We start from the raw sequence: 14286 nt of genomic DNA, 5'->3' as shown, positions 1-14286 counted from the left end.
AAAAAAAAAAAAAAAAAAAAAAAAAAAAAAAAAAAAAAAAAAAAAAAAAAAAAAAAAAAAAAAAAAAAAAAAAAAAAAAAAAAAACGTCTCATATCTTTCCTTGGCACTTTGCTGAACCGAACATCGCTTCGAAGTATACTTTTTTCCCATAGACCATGAACTAAGCAATGTAGCAATTAAGTATTGTGGCAAATACATGTGGACCATGCATGCATATTTGCGCTGACAAATTAGCAACTATTGAATTGTGTATGCATGATTTCATATTTTATTTATGCCAAAAACGTAACTCCAACTATTATTTAGCGTTGAAGTTCCAAGTTTGTATAACTATCCGTCGTAACCTCAAAAACTACACAGCGAGAACTAGAATGATTTGTAATAACTTCTAACCATAAATTTTTGCATAGAACAAATGAGAGACATACTTATATATCATTGAAAACTTGAAAATGTTTTTTAAGTCAAGCAAAGATGCAAAAAATGAAGAAAAATAAAAAAGATTACTAATTAGTTCATTTACATTACCTAAAATTTATGTCTTGCTTGATAATATTAAAAGTTAGAATTAATTTGGTCAATTATCAGTTTGTTCATCTTTTCTTATATGCAATATGATATTGAACTAATTTAATTTTTACAAAGTTATATGCATACCATTTCAGTGAAACTAGAATAATCAAGCAATTATGCAACCTATAGATAGATGAACAGCAGAAATGGAGAAAAAAAACGAATTCCCTTATTTGTTCTTCAGAGACAAATTACGTAGAGACTTAAGACCTGACCACCAAACGTAAGACTCATCTAGAAACAATGTAAGATTGTGACCTTTTTAAAAAAAAAGTCATGGTATATTGGTATGTATTCATCTTTTTAGTTCTCCATTGGCTGACAACGCTCATGTTTGATTCGTATTCCACATCGTTGGCAGTGGAAACCATGATGGATAAGGTTTCTTGAAATTGTGATATATGCGGCAAAGAGTTGTCCAATAAGGTGGCAGATCATGTTTGGTGTGCATATATTGTCCATGTAAGAGCTTAAAGTGATATTTGGTTCCATCTACCCTTGATTATCCGTCAGATTAAGGATATTCCCCGCAACCCAATTCCCGATGTGTGTAGAGTCCAGATTTCGTGTGTTGCCGACAAAAACTCATCCATATGGAAAGGTTTGGATAATGGCTAAACTTCTAACGTCTCCGGGAGCATAAATGCTTCTATTTTATATTAGGTCGAGTGACATGACATACATAAGAAGTGCTAAATCAAGAACTTGAAAAATATTATTACGAAAATTTAGGTCTGATTTTCATGCCCAAAATCTAATGGTGGTAATAGGGAAAAATATAAAGAAGAACGAAGACACTCCAGTCTCCAGGTACCAACCAAAAAGAAACCAAAATACTGTATTTCGTGAGACAAAAATAAGAAAGGGAGACTTTTTTTTGCGTCCTGTAATAAACTGATTAGATCCGATCACATGGTGGAGTCAGAAATATCTCTGGAAGACTGGTCGTAATTAGCATCTTCCTCAACGAGTGGTCGTGTATCTGCTGCTGGATCGTATCCCTGAACGACGAGCACCGACGCAGTGCTGGAAAAATCTGATGAAGACAACAAACGACCAACTGGTCCTAACTCTGGACAATCCGTACTGTGAACCAACGACACAACACCTGCAGTTCTTCCAACGACAAAGAGATTGCATTTGTTCATCGACTTAAGCGTCGCGTTGATATCGTCTTTGCTCTCAACAACTCTTTCCTCGTAAGCCAAGGACTCATTTCCTTTTGGATCACTCATCAACTCCCTCAAAAACTCTTCATCAGTCTCTTTTTCTTTTTTCTCCTTTTCGTCGGGCGCACTCGTCTCAAATCTCTTCAGTGTTCCTTTCGCAGCTACAAATTTGAGAACGGTTAGTGTGATGCCTGGATGCTCCACCATTTTCATACCGTAGGCGAGAGCTTCTCTGTCGTCCAAGCCTCCGAAGAATGGAACCACAACTTTGTAAGACACTTCGCTGGCTACAACCTGGGATGGTCCTCCGAGTCCTCTGTCTACAAGAATCCCAACTGAGCAAGGAGCTCGTTGTAAGATCCGGTTGTTCACTTCATGGAACCCATGTCCGATTGACTCCATTGTTCCATCCGCTCTCTGATGCTTGTGAAACGGAAGCAGTATCATTGCTACTCGTTTCTGATGCGCGCTTGTGATTATGTCTTTGTGGATGCTAGTGAGGTCAGATATTGCAGTCATGGGTCTAACCGCTACAGCCCTTAGATGCTGGTAAGCCTCGAAGGCAATCACCATCTGATCTGTTGATCTCTCTATCTTGTTCCAGATTGGGAGTCCGTTGTTCCGAGCTTTGTGAACCATTGCGATTGCTGATGACCGTTCAGAAAGCTCCATCATATGCATCGCGTATACGCAGAGGCGTCCCTTTTTGCCTGTTCCTCTTGATGATTCAATCAGATTGATCAATGTTGGTATGTTGCGGGTACTGTGGAAGCAAGCAAGTATCCGTAGCTCTGAATCATGATCTTTCCTTTGGATGGTTTTGTGCTTGTATGGTGCTCCTTTTCTTGCAGGCTTGTATATCGCTATCACAATTGGAGTTGTAATGAAGGTTGTGAACAATGCCATTAGGACTAAGATCGCAAATGCTTGATCATTCAACACCTGCTCGACAAAAAACAATTAATTAGATCACTCGGGTTCTTATAAAAAAAATCTTATACATGGCTTTCAAGAATCTATACCTTCCGGTCCTTGCCAATGTTAAGAACAATGAGCTCTACTAAACCTTTGGTGTTCATAAGGAATCCAAGTGCCATGGCTTCTCTGAAAGGAACCTTGCAGAGCATGGCGGCCCCAACGGTTCCAAAAATCTTACCGAAACAAGTGGTGATTATGACGAGAACTAGAAGTCCCCATGACACCCCTCCTCTGATAGTTGTTACATCAGTTTTGAGACCGCTAGCCGCAAAATACAGCGGTAGAAGAAGCCCAGAGACCAGATCCTCTATCTTCTCTGTCAAAACTCTGCAAAATGGTCCTTCTTTAGGAGTTACTATTCCTACCACAAACGCCCCGAACAGCGCGTGTATCCCAATAGTGTCTGTCACAAAGCTTGCTGATAAAACCAAGGTTAGAGTGACACAAACATAGAGTTCCTTCACAGGTTCTCCCTCAGGACAGCGTCTACCCATATATGCAAGCAGAGGTTTGATTGCCACAACTGCAAAGATCACAAATCCAGATCCACAAAGAAGAACCCAAACAGATACAAGCGGAGAAGAGTCATCTCCTGAGACAGCAATAGCAAGCGCAAGGAGTATCCAAGCTACAACATCGTTCACCCCTGCTGCTGACATAGCCATACGTCCAATGTCTGTTGTTAGAAGCTTTAGCTCAGCTAGGATACGAGCAAGCACAGGGAAGGCAGTGATTGATAAGGCAACACCCATGAAGACAATAAAAGGAAGCTGATGGACTCCTTTGCTTATGGTAGCACTGAGAACAAAAGATGTACCTACCCCCAGTATAAAAGGAAGTGAGATCCCAGCTAGGGCTATCAATAGTGATTTCTTCCCTGTTTTTCTGATCGCTGCAAAGTCAAGCTCAAGCCCAACAAGGAACAAGAAAAACAGAAGACCGATGTTGGCAAGTGTGTCTAGAACGGTCAAGCTCTTCTTTGGGAATATGGTGTCAAGATACACCTTACTTCGTCCCAGTGCGGAAGGTCCAAGCAGTATCCCTCCCTACAGATGCATCCATTTTAGTCTCTGTTGCTATGTGATTATCATCAGAAAAAAAAAAATAAATAAATACAAAGAGATTGCAAGAAACCCACAATGATCTCAGCAATGACTCGAGGCTGTTTGAGAGGTTTCAGAATGTAAGCCAACAGCCTTGTAAACACAACCACCAAGACGATCTGTAGGATGATCAGAGGAAGCGCAAAATCAAGAGGGCTTTCGTTTTGGAAGGCTCCATTGGAGGTTGCCTTCATCGGACCCGGGCAATTCCCTGTAACATTGGGGCCTGCCATCCTATAGTTGAGGTCTACTTACGGATTGATGATTGGTTGAGAAACGCGACTCTGCTTCAACCTTCAATACTGTCTTGGCTCCTCCCTCATTGCACTGCCAAGCGAGGTATGAAACCTGAATGAGAGGAAAAAAGAAAACGAGATTTTATTATGTTCTGTTAATGTTGTTTGTCATAAGCAGAATCTATATTCAACAAGTGAGTATATATAAAAGGGAAAAACAGAAAACTAATAATGTGTATAGTTTTGCTAATAATAGGTAGGGGAGATTGAGGCGGACATACCAACTCCAGGGTGGGCATATACCTCGCACCTTTTCTATTTATAGATTGTCAGTTACTTTAACTTCCAACCATATCGCATCTCTACTTCACATACACGAACTGGCCTACAATGCCTCAACGTTTTCATCGCTGTCTTGTTCTTTTGTCCTAAAGTTGCAAAGCACCTTGTATTTGTCCCCTAATACCTGAGCATTTGGTGACTTACCTTCCGAAGCTTCTTAAACACCAATCATTTTCACATCATATTATCGTATACTAGATAATGTTTCATTCAACGTGTGAGTTTGAAATTAATACAATTGAAATTAAATAGTTATATACTTTAATGGAGTTTAGTAACTTATTGAATAAAATGATTATTTAATAGTTTATATTACATAAATATTCTTTTAAAAAAATATCTCTCAAAAATTTGTATAAAAATTCTATCAATTATGGTTATATAGATTTCTTAGTTTCTTCAATAGTTTTTCCATTGTCCATCAAATGCAAAAAACTTACCTATTATTTATTATATTATTTAGATTTATTATGAAAATAAATATTATTCAAGATGATTAATCAAAAACTAAAGACGCTTTTCCAAGATGATTGATGAAATCATATATAAAAATCATATGGGAAATGATTCAATTATACAAGTATAAGTGAGACCAAAACCTAACTTGTATATATTTACAATTCATAATAATTTGGTTTTAAAAAATTAATTAAACATATTATATATATATGTTAATTAACTATGTACTGATAAATGATATATGATTAGAATAATATTAATAATTAAATAGAAATTGAAAAATAGTTACATAATAATTTCATGTGAAATATTTATCTTAAAATGAATAAAAAATAAAAGCAAAATAGAAAATATGCGACATATCTTAAGGATGATATGTATAATTGAAAATAAAACTATACATCTTGATGTTCATAATATAGGAATAATATATATGTAGTACTAATATCCCCAAAAAAAATTAAGAACAATTTAAATGATAGAAAATTTAAATATTTCATCATATTTTAAAACAATAATATCATATATATATATATATATATATATCATACACATGTTGAACTTCTCACATAAAGTATATAATAATTACAAAAATGCAATAATTAAATATTAATATCTTTTATTATTTTTTCTATTTTTAATTGTCATTAAACATTCATTAGAATTCTATAAATATTATGGAGGTGGAAAAAATAACATAAACATAACTATATAATTGTAATTAATTAAAATTTAGTGCCTTAAAATATGGATATGATTATAAATATAAGAGTTACAAAATATTTGATAGAATATGTAAGTTATTAAAATATGTGTAAATTCATAAAAATGAATTTATTGTGAATAAATAACTGATTTTTTGGTTTGAATATAAAATTTTAAAATTACTATAAATATATATGACAGTAACTTCAAACTAATCAAATTGTAATTTTAAATATACATTTTATTTTCTCTTAAAATGAAATATGTATTCAGCTATTTCTCTATAAATATTTATAATATATTATAGTATATTTTAGTTTATTATAATTAGAGTGAAATTACAAAACAAACTAATAATCATATTATGTGAATTATTTCTATTAAAGTGAAGAAACGAAACAGTAAATTATTATTGGAAATTATGGTTAAAAAGTAGAAGAAAAATTAAACATCTTATACACCCTCCGTTTTAAATTACTTGTTGTTTAAGGTTTTTATACACCCTCCGTTTTAAATTACTTGTTGTTTAAGGTTTTTTCACACAGATTAAGAAAACAACTAAATTTTCTATTTTACCCCTTCTTTAATGTATTTTCTAATTTTTTATTGGTCAAAACATTAAAATAATTGCGATAAAATTGATATTTTTACTAAACATACGCATTGGAAATCTAAAACGACAAGTACTATAAAACATAATTTTTACTCTATAAAGAAAATTTAAAGAAACCAGAGGGAGTAATATATTACTTTGATTCAAGTTGTTTTTTTTTTACAGATGTTAACTCTTTAGGTGACATATGTCAAGTTCGAAAATAAAGTTTTAGAATAAATTCTATATTAAAATACTCTATATTAAAATAGACTTTAGTTTATTAGAATTAGAATGAAATTACAAAATAAATTAATAATCATATTATGTGAACTATTTTTATTAAAGTGAAGAAATAAAATATAAAATTATTATTGGAAATTATGATTAAAAAGTAGAAGAAAATTTGAATATCTTATAATATATATATATATATATATATATATATATATTACTTTGATTCAAGGTGTTTTTTTACGGATAATAATATTTTGTAAGTAAGATAATAACTCTTTCAGAACAGTTTATATAAGATATATGCATCATATAGACGATATGATTGACCATAATTACGCAGAGAGGTTTGAGATTGCACCAAATTGAACATACGTATCGCCAAGAGAAATAGTAAGATTATGACTTTTCTTGTATGTATCGTAAGTGTTATCTAACCAAATAAAATGGGGGTTAAGATCGAAACACTATGTGTTCAAGATACTGAGTGTATATGAATCACTAGCCGCATAACTAAGACTGCTTGCAATAAAACGCTTCTTCTAGCAAAGAACAAAATGCTCCATATCAAATCACTCAATCAGTGTGACCTAACCAAATATTACTCAAAAAATGCTTTCTTTTTGTCCATTGCTTTCGTAAACCCAGGAAAGACCAGTTCACTTAGAACCAAATCTTCAACAACAAAAGAGAAGACAGATTCGAAGAAAAAAACTATATGCTAATGCAATGAATGATTCAACAAAGCTTCATTCAAAACCCTTCCTCATCTCTAAGAATACACTCCAGAGATCAACTAAACCTTTCAACTCTTCGACGGCGCAGCTCATCTATAGGGAGATCATTAGAAGAAGACAATGCTGGTCCCTGATTCAGTGACCATCCATTTCCTCTAGCCCGTCCAGAGCCACACATCTCGCAAGCACTTAACCAACCAGAATTGTCATATGTACACGACTGACATCTCCAGATACCAGGTCCAGCTATCCCAGTCTGGCCTCTACCCACTCTTCCTCTCCCTGTAATCCTCCTTCTCCGAGACCTAACCATACCATTCAAAAACCTCAAGGGCCAAGTCACTAGTCGTGTCACACCTCTAACCGCCATGGTGACTGGATCAGATCCCGAGTAAGAACCCTTGAGCTTCATATAGAGAATACCAGCAAGGATCCCACCCAAATGCCCAAGAAACGAAGCATTAGGTACAAACATCTGCACCAGAACCAGTTCTGCCCAAGCAGCATATTTTGTCGGAACCAAGATACCATACACAGTGGTGTAATCCTCAGCCTGAGAATTAAGCACAACTTTCAAAGCAAAGAGAACACCAGAGAATCCAACAGCGTACTCGTTGTAATAAGCTCTTTCGTAGTCGCAGAAGAAGAGAAGCGATTTGGCTAAGAGCAAAGTGACTCCTTGGGACATACCAATAAGTGCAAAAACCATAGAAGCAAACTCAGTGCTTCCCATAGATGTCTCGAGCTTGATACCTTTCCAGAGAAGTGACATCATGTTGTATACTAAGTGAGGCTCGTTTACATGGTAGAACGCTGATAGAAACAAACGTTTCAAGTCCTTATGCTGTTCAACAAAACACACACATCAATATTATAACTAATCTCAAATTGAGGATCTTGATTAGGTCACGGTAAACAAAATCAATCCCTAATTTCCAAGAAATTGGTACAAATTTGTCGAAATTACAATCAATTTCTATTGGCTAATAAAGGAATTAAGGATTTGGGTTTTTTTTTACCTTGAAGATGAGGTGAGGATTGAACCAGACCTCACTGATGTGAGGTATAACGGGATCGATCAACGCAGGTCTGAGATAGACGAGAGTGTTGGCGGCAAGAAGACTCGCCGTCACCGGTGGTTTCCACGGCAGTCTATAGTACTCCGCGACGGCGCTTAGAGCGAGAAGCGGTAACATCCCTCCGCCTCCACTTCTTCTCCCTTCACCAAAATTCGCCATTAATGAATGATTCTTTTCTTCTAATCTCTTTAATAAAACTTCTCTCAAATCTCAAAAAGTAATTAGGAAATCTTATTAATAACTCTTCTCTATAATTCATATATATATATACAAATATAGCACAGCTTGGTCTGTACGAAAACAAATTCTCTCTAGATGCTTCGTTTCGTTTCACTCACATTAGAACATGTGGGACCCACAATGGACATTTTTAAGTAACGCTTATTATAACCCTAATTAACTAACTAATTCTTAAATCCCATAATTGAGAATTAAGTATGTGTATCAGTGATGCTTAATTTTGGATTTTATTGGAACAAAAATTTGTATGTATACAAACAAAATCAACAAGAAAACAAAAAAAGAAAGAAAGAAAGAACATTGAACATTGTGTTAAATAAAAGCATCTTGGTTTAGTGATTGTTGGTGTCATCAGGTTTAGGCCTAGTGTTAATAAGCATTTTACGAAGCATTGTGTTCTCGTTCGTAAGAGTTGATATCTTCTCTTCAAGCTGATCATTGTTGCTCTGTAGCTCGTTAGCTCTTGATTCCATATCACTCACATACACTTTCTTCCTCTCTCTCGCTTGTTGTGCTGACACTCTGTTCCTCAACAATCTGTTTTTTTTTTCACCAAATACTTTTTATTAACCATTTCAAATCCCACAATTAATTAATTAAACCAGATGCAAGAATTAATGGTTTTTATATAACTCATTATATATATATACCTCTTGAGGCTTCTATACTCTTTATCAACAGGGTTACGTCCACGGCGGCGTTTAGCTGTGGAGACTCCTCCGTTTTGAGTCGTGTCAATCTCCTGGTTGTTCACTCCATCGTCGGCACTGCTGCTTAAAACACATGTCGATCCAGCTGCTTCCATGTCAGGAACCATCAACAACTCCTCGTCACTCTCCTCTGATATAATTTATATACATAAACCTAGTTTCTCAAAACCAAATTTAAGATAAAAACTAATACTTTGATAGAACACCTACCGGTTTTGTGCTTCTTGGGGGAAGAAGAAGAACTCGAGTTGCCATTAGGTCGTTGAAGAGACATCAATTTATTTTCTTCTTTTGAGATTTAATTTGCTTCCTCAAGACCAAAGTAGAGAGGTAAAGAGGTTAAAGAGAATATCAAACGAAAAGAAATTGCATCTTTTGGACCACTCAAAGTCAGAGCATCTCGGTTCGAACACAAAAAATGATTAAGAAGTTTTGGTTGGCTTATAAAAGAACACGTATGTTTATGTAAGACCACAAATGCTACAGTTTCAATCCAATGGTTGAAATTAAGAACACGTATATTATTATGTTATTCTTGTTTTCTTTTTCCCATTATGTATATATGACTATACGGTAATACCCGATTGAACTTATTAATTGATTTTGTGTTGTGTTTTCGCTTTTAAAGTCTCTTGTTCATGATTTCTTATGGAAACAACTTTTTATTGACAGAGCGTGTGGGTTTAACACAATGATTACTGTCTAGAAACGATACAAGCGTACTTGCAGACAAAGTCAGGGGTTGTATCTTTTTGCATGGCGTAACAGGCATGCACAAACTCATCATGTGGTCATCTATCTCGTTTTCTATTTCTTGGTACATAAATAACTCTCTCTTTTTTTTTTTTTTATAAAGACAGCTAACTAATGTTTTGAATGTTTTAAAAATTACTTTCTATCAATCCTAAAATCAGTCAATCATTTCGAAGCATTTTTCATGGTTTTGTAATGCCGCCGTATATAGTTCCTCATGTTCTTTTTAACATGTACCATAACTAGTTACTTTTAAGATTCAGTATGTTTTCTTAGTCTCAATGAAATTTAAAATGTACTAAGCAAACTTCAACCATAGGGATTACATATCAGATGTTGGGTTTATGCGGAAACAAAAACTGGACGGTTGAATCGCTCTGTCTAGCATCTAACACTTTTTTGAACACTGTCATAATCAATACTAAAAATTGCAATGCTATATATCAAACAGAACTTGATAATTCAGCTAAAATATTTGACAATGATCTTCTATATCGTAGATTAAATTTTGAGGGATGTTTATGAAGTCGTTCGGAACCGGAAAATCACACATAAACAATGTGAAATAATTTCTGAGGTTATAAAGAAGCACACACACTTAAACCTTCATATGTATTTTCGACCATACGTCCATACATATTTCTTGATTTTCATACACATGTCGACTTTATCAAAAAAGAAAAAATAACACATATCGACCGACCCATGATCAACCTTTTGTTTTGTGCTCTTTTATTCGTTTTCCTCTGTGTCATACTATATCACAATACTAATGAGTTTGTGTATCACTCGAACCTTGAAGGGACCCCATGCCTTGAAATCAACTAAAAGTATTTAGACGAAGTAGGAAGTACCATCCAAATAATTGATTTTCATAAGAAGCAGACATTCATTTTGTTGGTAGGACTATAAATGATTTGATTGTTTTGAAGCTGTATGCAAACGTGGAGATATGATTGCTTTTTGTCTATGCATGAACATGCCACGTTAATATAGGAGTACAAATCATGATAATGATCTCTATTTGCTATAACTTTTCGGCACAGTACTATTGCATGCCTCTCTATATTACTTCTACAAAACGTGCCCTTTAATTTACGATGGTTAGAAGTAATCGAGCTACAAGCTCCGGTGATAATCTTTTATTGTTCGCATGCTCGGTCCGAATGAGTTTTGTTTTGTAAGAAACTTGAAAAAAGAAATGACAAAACTCTTTCAAATCAAGATATGCGAGTAATAACTCCTTGGACATACAAAATACTGAAAACTGATTACATTATCTTTTTAGAAAGAAGTTTAGCTGATAATATTAGTCTTAATTATTATAAGTACTATAAAGAGGGCTAGACATTCATCATCATTAGACTACTAGACATTATAAAGTTAATTATATCGAAATTCTCACAAAGAAGGATCCCTAGAGACCAGACATGCATGTCCAAAGACAGATCGTATAATAGCTCATAGGAGTCTTATCGATCCAACATCCCAGGTAGGCTTTATAACAAAGTAAATAATACTCCATCTATCTCAGAAAGATTCATGTTTATAAGCTTTTACACATTTTTAAGAAAACAATGATTACTAAATTTAAATATATTTTCTATTTGATTAAAGAGATACTCTCTCTGTCTCACATAGTTTGATGTTTTAGAGAATAATCTTTGTCTCTCAAAGATTGATGTTCTGAATATTTTTAATAAATGTTTGTTTTAATAATTATTGATGTTGTAGAATGTATGGAGTGCAAAAGTGGGAAAGTGAAAAAGTATCAGAAAAATAAATCATGGGAGGTCATAAATAAAATAAAAAAATCATCAGAAAACAAAATTAATCATACATTCTCTTGTCTTAATATGTGTGTAAAATCCTAAATATCAAACTACCTGAGACAAAGGGAGTATTATTTAATTTTAAACCAATAACAATTCCAAATTTTAAATATTTTAATGATTACTTTTTGAAGTTTACAAAACATCAATCTTTGTGGGACAAAAAAATATCCTAAAATATCAATGTTGATGAGTGAGACCGAGTAGTAGGTTACAATACACTTCCCATCATGATTCTAGAATCTAATATTATCAATACAGCCAATGAGCATTATGTGATGTAACAACTTATGTCTACTTTATTTATTTATTAGTTCACCATAATAAAACAATGAATTTTATTTTAAAATAAAAAGAAAATTGAAGATTGGACTCCTAGCTAAGAGAAGACAATCGACAAAGCTAAAAGAGACATTAACAGGAAACGTATAGTTAAAGAAAAGAACACTGTCTGCTCCACAAAAACAACATACACAAAACTCTTCAAGGCTCCTTTATTTTTATTGGTTCTGCAATTTTCAATGGTCTGTAACATTAATGTGTCATAAGAGACAATTGAGTTTTCTTATCAACAGAAGAGGTCTAAAAAATTTTGATCCCCCAAAGTTCATAGTCTATATAGATAGACTCAGTTTTCAAATATTGATGGTAGGAAAGTGAAAGTGATGTGATGCTTTGTTTCTGTTTACGGCTAGACAATAAAGGTTTTTTGGCCCTTATCTCTCCTAATTAAAGAATCTGAGCGGTTGAGAAATTAAAAAAAAAAAATCAAATCCCTAACATTTTAGCTCCAACATCATTTGGACACATTCCTTGGATACCTCCTGTATACGGAAACTTCGAATCTTACATGTAAACAAATCTCAAAACCACAGTTTGACATTTTACTACTAACAAACTCCAAAGATCTAAACATATGAGTTAAGTATCTAATCGGGTAATTATTACAGTGGTTTTCAGAAATTAATGTGTGTTCATATATGGAAGATTGAAAGTTCATAGTTAATGTGGGGAACCTATGTTTCTAATATTTGTTACATTTTTTTTTAATAAGTTGATTAAATCATTTTAAATTCAAATCTATGCTATCGAATCACCTACTAGTCTTCTATTGTTTACTAAACAGAGAGAAATAGAAAGAGAGAGAGAGAGACATGAAGAGCACTTTCAAGAGAGAAGAGAGGGAGGGAGCATGTAGTTTCAGTTCCAGGTGAAGTTGCATAATCAAGGATCTCTCATCAATGGAGTTTTCTAACTCTTGTTCTTCATTTTCTTCATCTTCTCTCGACAGTACTAAACCTTCTCCTTCAGAATCTTCCGTTAACCTTTCCCTTAGCCTCACCTTTCCCTCTACTTCTCCACAAAGGTCTTCTTTCAGATCACTTCTCTGTTTTCCCTATGTTCTGTTTTTGCTCTGTTTTAATTTGTTCACATTTGTGTTTTGAATCTTTTTATGCTAATAGAGAAGCAAGACAAGATTGGCCACCGATAAAGTCTCGATTAAGAGATACATTAAAGGGTCGTCGTCTTCTTCGTCGTCGTGATGACACATCTCTCTTTGTTAAGGTTTATATGGAAGGTGTCCCCATTGGGAGAAAACTTGACCTTTGTGCATTCTCCGGCTACGAGAGTCTCTTAGAAAACCTGTCTCACATGTTCGATACTCCAATCATCTGTAAGTAAATAAACAACACAGAACTTAGTGATTTCAACATCCAACCAAATTCTAATACTATACATTGTGTTGGTTTCTAACAGGCGGTAAACGAGATAGAAAACATCATGTTTTGACATATGAAGATAAAGATGGAGATTGGATGATGGTCGGAGATATTCCATGGGAGTAAGAATAAAATCTTATATCTTGATCTCATATTTGATATATTCCCCTCGCTTATAGGTAACTTATCTCAGATTTTGGAACCGATGTTTTGTATTGTTCAGTATGTTTCTTGAAACCGTGAGAAGACTAAAGATCACGAGACCGGAGAGGTATTAGATAGAACCTTGGATCGTTCAAGGCAGGCTGTGGTCTCACAGTTTTGAGAAGCGAGAGATTTAGGCATTGAGGAAGAGACTTGACGTGGCTGCATATTGCAACAAAGGCCTTTAAAGAAGTTGGAGAATTGATGCATATATATCTATCTATATATGACACCGTTGAGTGTGTGTTTTTTTACCCCTTATAAATAAATCACAATATCCAAGACTTCTTTTTTTTTGGTTCTGAATAGAGATCTAAAATTCTTATACGACATGTGTTGTTGTAAATTTGTAATCGTGTTCCTTCGAATGTGTACATGACTATGAAGAAAACACGAACGTTGTTATGGGGAGCACGAACGAACATGGAATGTGGTAGCGAAGAGAATGATTCTCTTTGATGATGTGCCTTCATGTCAATCTCGTTGGTTCATTTAGTATTGTTAAAAATGAGGCCTGTTTAAAAACCCAATAAACGCTTCCTATAAAGCCCGTCTAAAGCCCAAATACTACCTTTTAGCCTAAAAGTTTTAGGAATATGATTATTATCACAGAAAACA

General features: G+C 34.2%; 4 protein-coding genes across 5 annotated transcripts; 1 reads left to right on the top strand and 3 right to left on the bottom strand.

Moving 5' to 3' along the window:
* Nucleotides 1246–4210, bottom strand: LOC104782402 (cation/H(+) antiporter 19-like). The gene is made up of 3 exons (XM_010507326.2): nt 3860–4210; nt 2766–3767; nt 1246–2685 (listed from the first exon to the last, which is right to left on the bottom strand). Exons 1-3 carry the CDS (start codon nt 4055–4057, stop codon nt 1483–1485), a joined length of 2403 nt encoding a protein of 800 aa, XP_010505628.1. The 5' UTR covers nt 4058–4210; the 3' UTR covers nt 1246–1482.
* Nucleotides 6965–8523, bottom strand: LOC104782395 (rhomboid-like protein 14, mitochondrial). Its single transcript, XM_010507316.1, has 2 exons — nt 8149–8523; nt 6965–7973 (listed from the first exon to the last, which is right to left on the bottom strand). Exons 1-2 carry the CDS (start codon nt 8365–8367, stop codon nt 7185–7187), a joined length of 1008 nt encoding a protein of 335 aa, XP_010505618.1. The 5' UTR covers nt 8368–8523; the 3' UTR covers nt 6965–7184.
* On the bottom strand, nt 8658–9580 carry LOC104782379 (transcription factor HY5-like). 2 transcript variants are annotated; one of them, XM_010507304.2, is made up of 3 exons: nt 9369–9580; nt 9099–9243; nt 8658–8985 (listed from the first exon to the last, which is right to left on the bottom strand). In XM_010507304.2, exons 1-3 carry the CDS (start codon nt 9430–9432, stop codon nt 8781–8783), a joined length of 414 nt encoding a protein of 137 aa, XP_010505606.1. In that variant the 5' UTR covers nt 9433–9580; the 3' UTR covers nt 8658–8780. The 2 variants fall into 2 exon arrangements, with proteins under 2 accessions (XP_010505606.1, XP_010505598.1); XM_010507296.2 differs by having other exon boundaries at nt 8666–8985; nt 9099–9288; nt 9369–9574.
* LOC104782364 (auxin-responsive protein IAA31) lies at nt 12734–14082 on the top strand. The gene is made up of 4 exons (XM_010507286.2): nt 12734–13109; nt 13207–13418; nt 13502–13586; nt 13688–14082. Exons 1-4 carry the CDS (start codon nt 12985–12987, stop codon nt 13740–13742), a joined length of 477 nt encoding a protein of 158 aa, XP_010505588.1. The 5' UTR covers nt 12734–12984; the 3' UTR covers nt 13743–14082.

The sequence above is a fragment of the Camelina sativa genome, chromosome 1, assembly GCF_000633955.1.
Source record: "Camelina sativa cultivar DH55 chromosome 1, Cs, whole genome shotgun sequence".
In the NCBI taxonomy this organism is placed as follows: Eukaryota; Viridiplantae; Streptophyta; class Magnoliopsida; order Brassicales; family Brassicaceae; genus Camelina; species Camelina sativa.
The sequence above is the reverse complement of the archived record's forward strand: the minus strand, read 5'-3'. Positions and strand labels throughout refer to the sequence as shown.

Coding starts and splice junctions, on each gene's coding strand:
- LOC104782402 (XM_010507326.2), bottom strand. CDS start 4,057: ATGGCAGGCCCCAATGTTACAGGGAATTGCCCGGGTCCGATGAAGGCA. Junction 3,768..3,859: donor GAGTCATTGCTGAGATCATT/GTGGGTTTCTTG, acceptor ATGCATCTGTAG/GGAGGGATACTGCTTGGACC. Junction 2,686..2,765: donor ACATTGGCAAGGACCGGAAG/GTATAGATTCTT, acceptor TTTGTCGAGCAG/GTGTTGAATGATCAAGCATT.
- LOC104782364 (XM_010507286.2), top strand. CDS start 12,985: ATGGAGTTTTCTAACTCTTGTTCTTCATTTTCTTCATCTTCTCTCGAC. Junction 13,110..13,206: donor CCCTCTACTTCTCCACAAAG/GTCTTCTTTCAG, acceptor TTATGCTAATAG/AGAAGCAAGACAAGATTGGC. Junction 13,419..13,501: donor GTTCGATACTCCAATCATCT/GTAAGTAAATAA, acceptor GGTTTCTAACAG/GCGGTAAACGAGATAGAAAA.
- LOC104782379 (XM_010507296.2), bottom strand. CDS start 9,432: ATGTCTCTTCAACGACCTAATGGCAACTCGAGTTCTTCTTCTTCCCCC. Junction 9,289..9,368: donor CCCCAAGAAGCACAAAACCG/GTAGGTGTTCTA, acceptor AAATTATATCAG/AGGAGAGTGACGAGGAGTTG. Junction 8,986..9,098: donor GAGTATAGAAGCCTCAAGAG/GTATATATATAT, acceptor AAAAAAAAACAG/ATTGTTGAGGAACAGAGTGT.
- LOC104782395 (XM_010507316.1), bottom strand. CDS start 8,367: ATGGCGAATTTTGGTGAAGGGAGAAGAAGTGGAGGCGGAGGGATGTTA. Junction 7,974..8,148: donor ATCCTCACCTCATCTTCAAG/GTAAAAAAAAAC, acceptor TTTGTTGAACAG/CATAAGGACTTGAAACGTTT.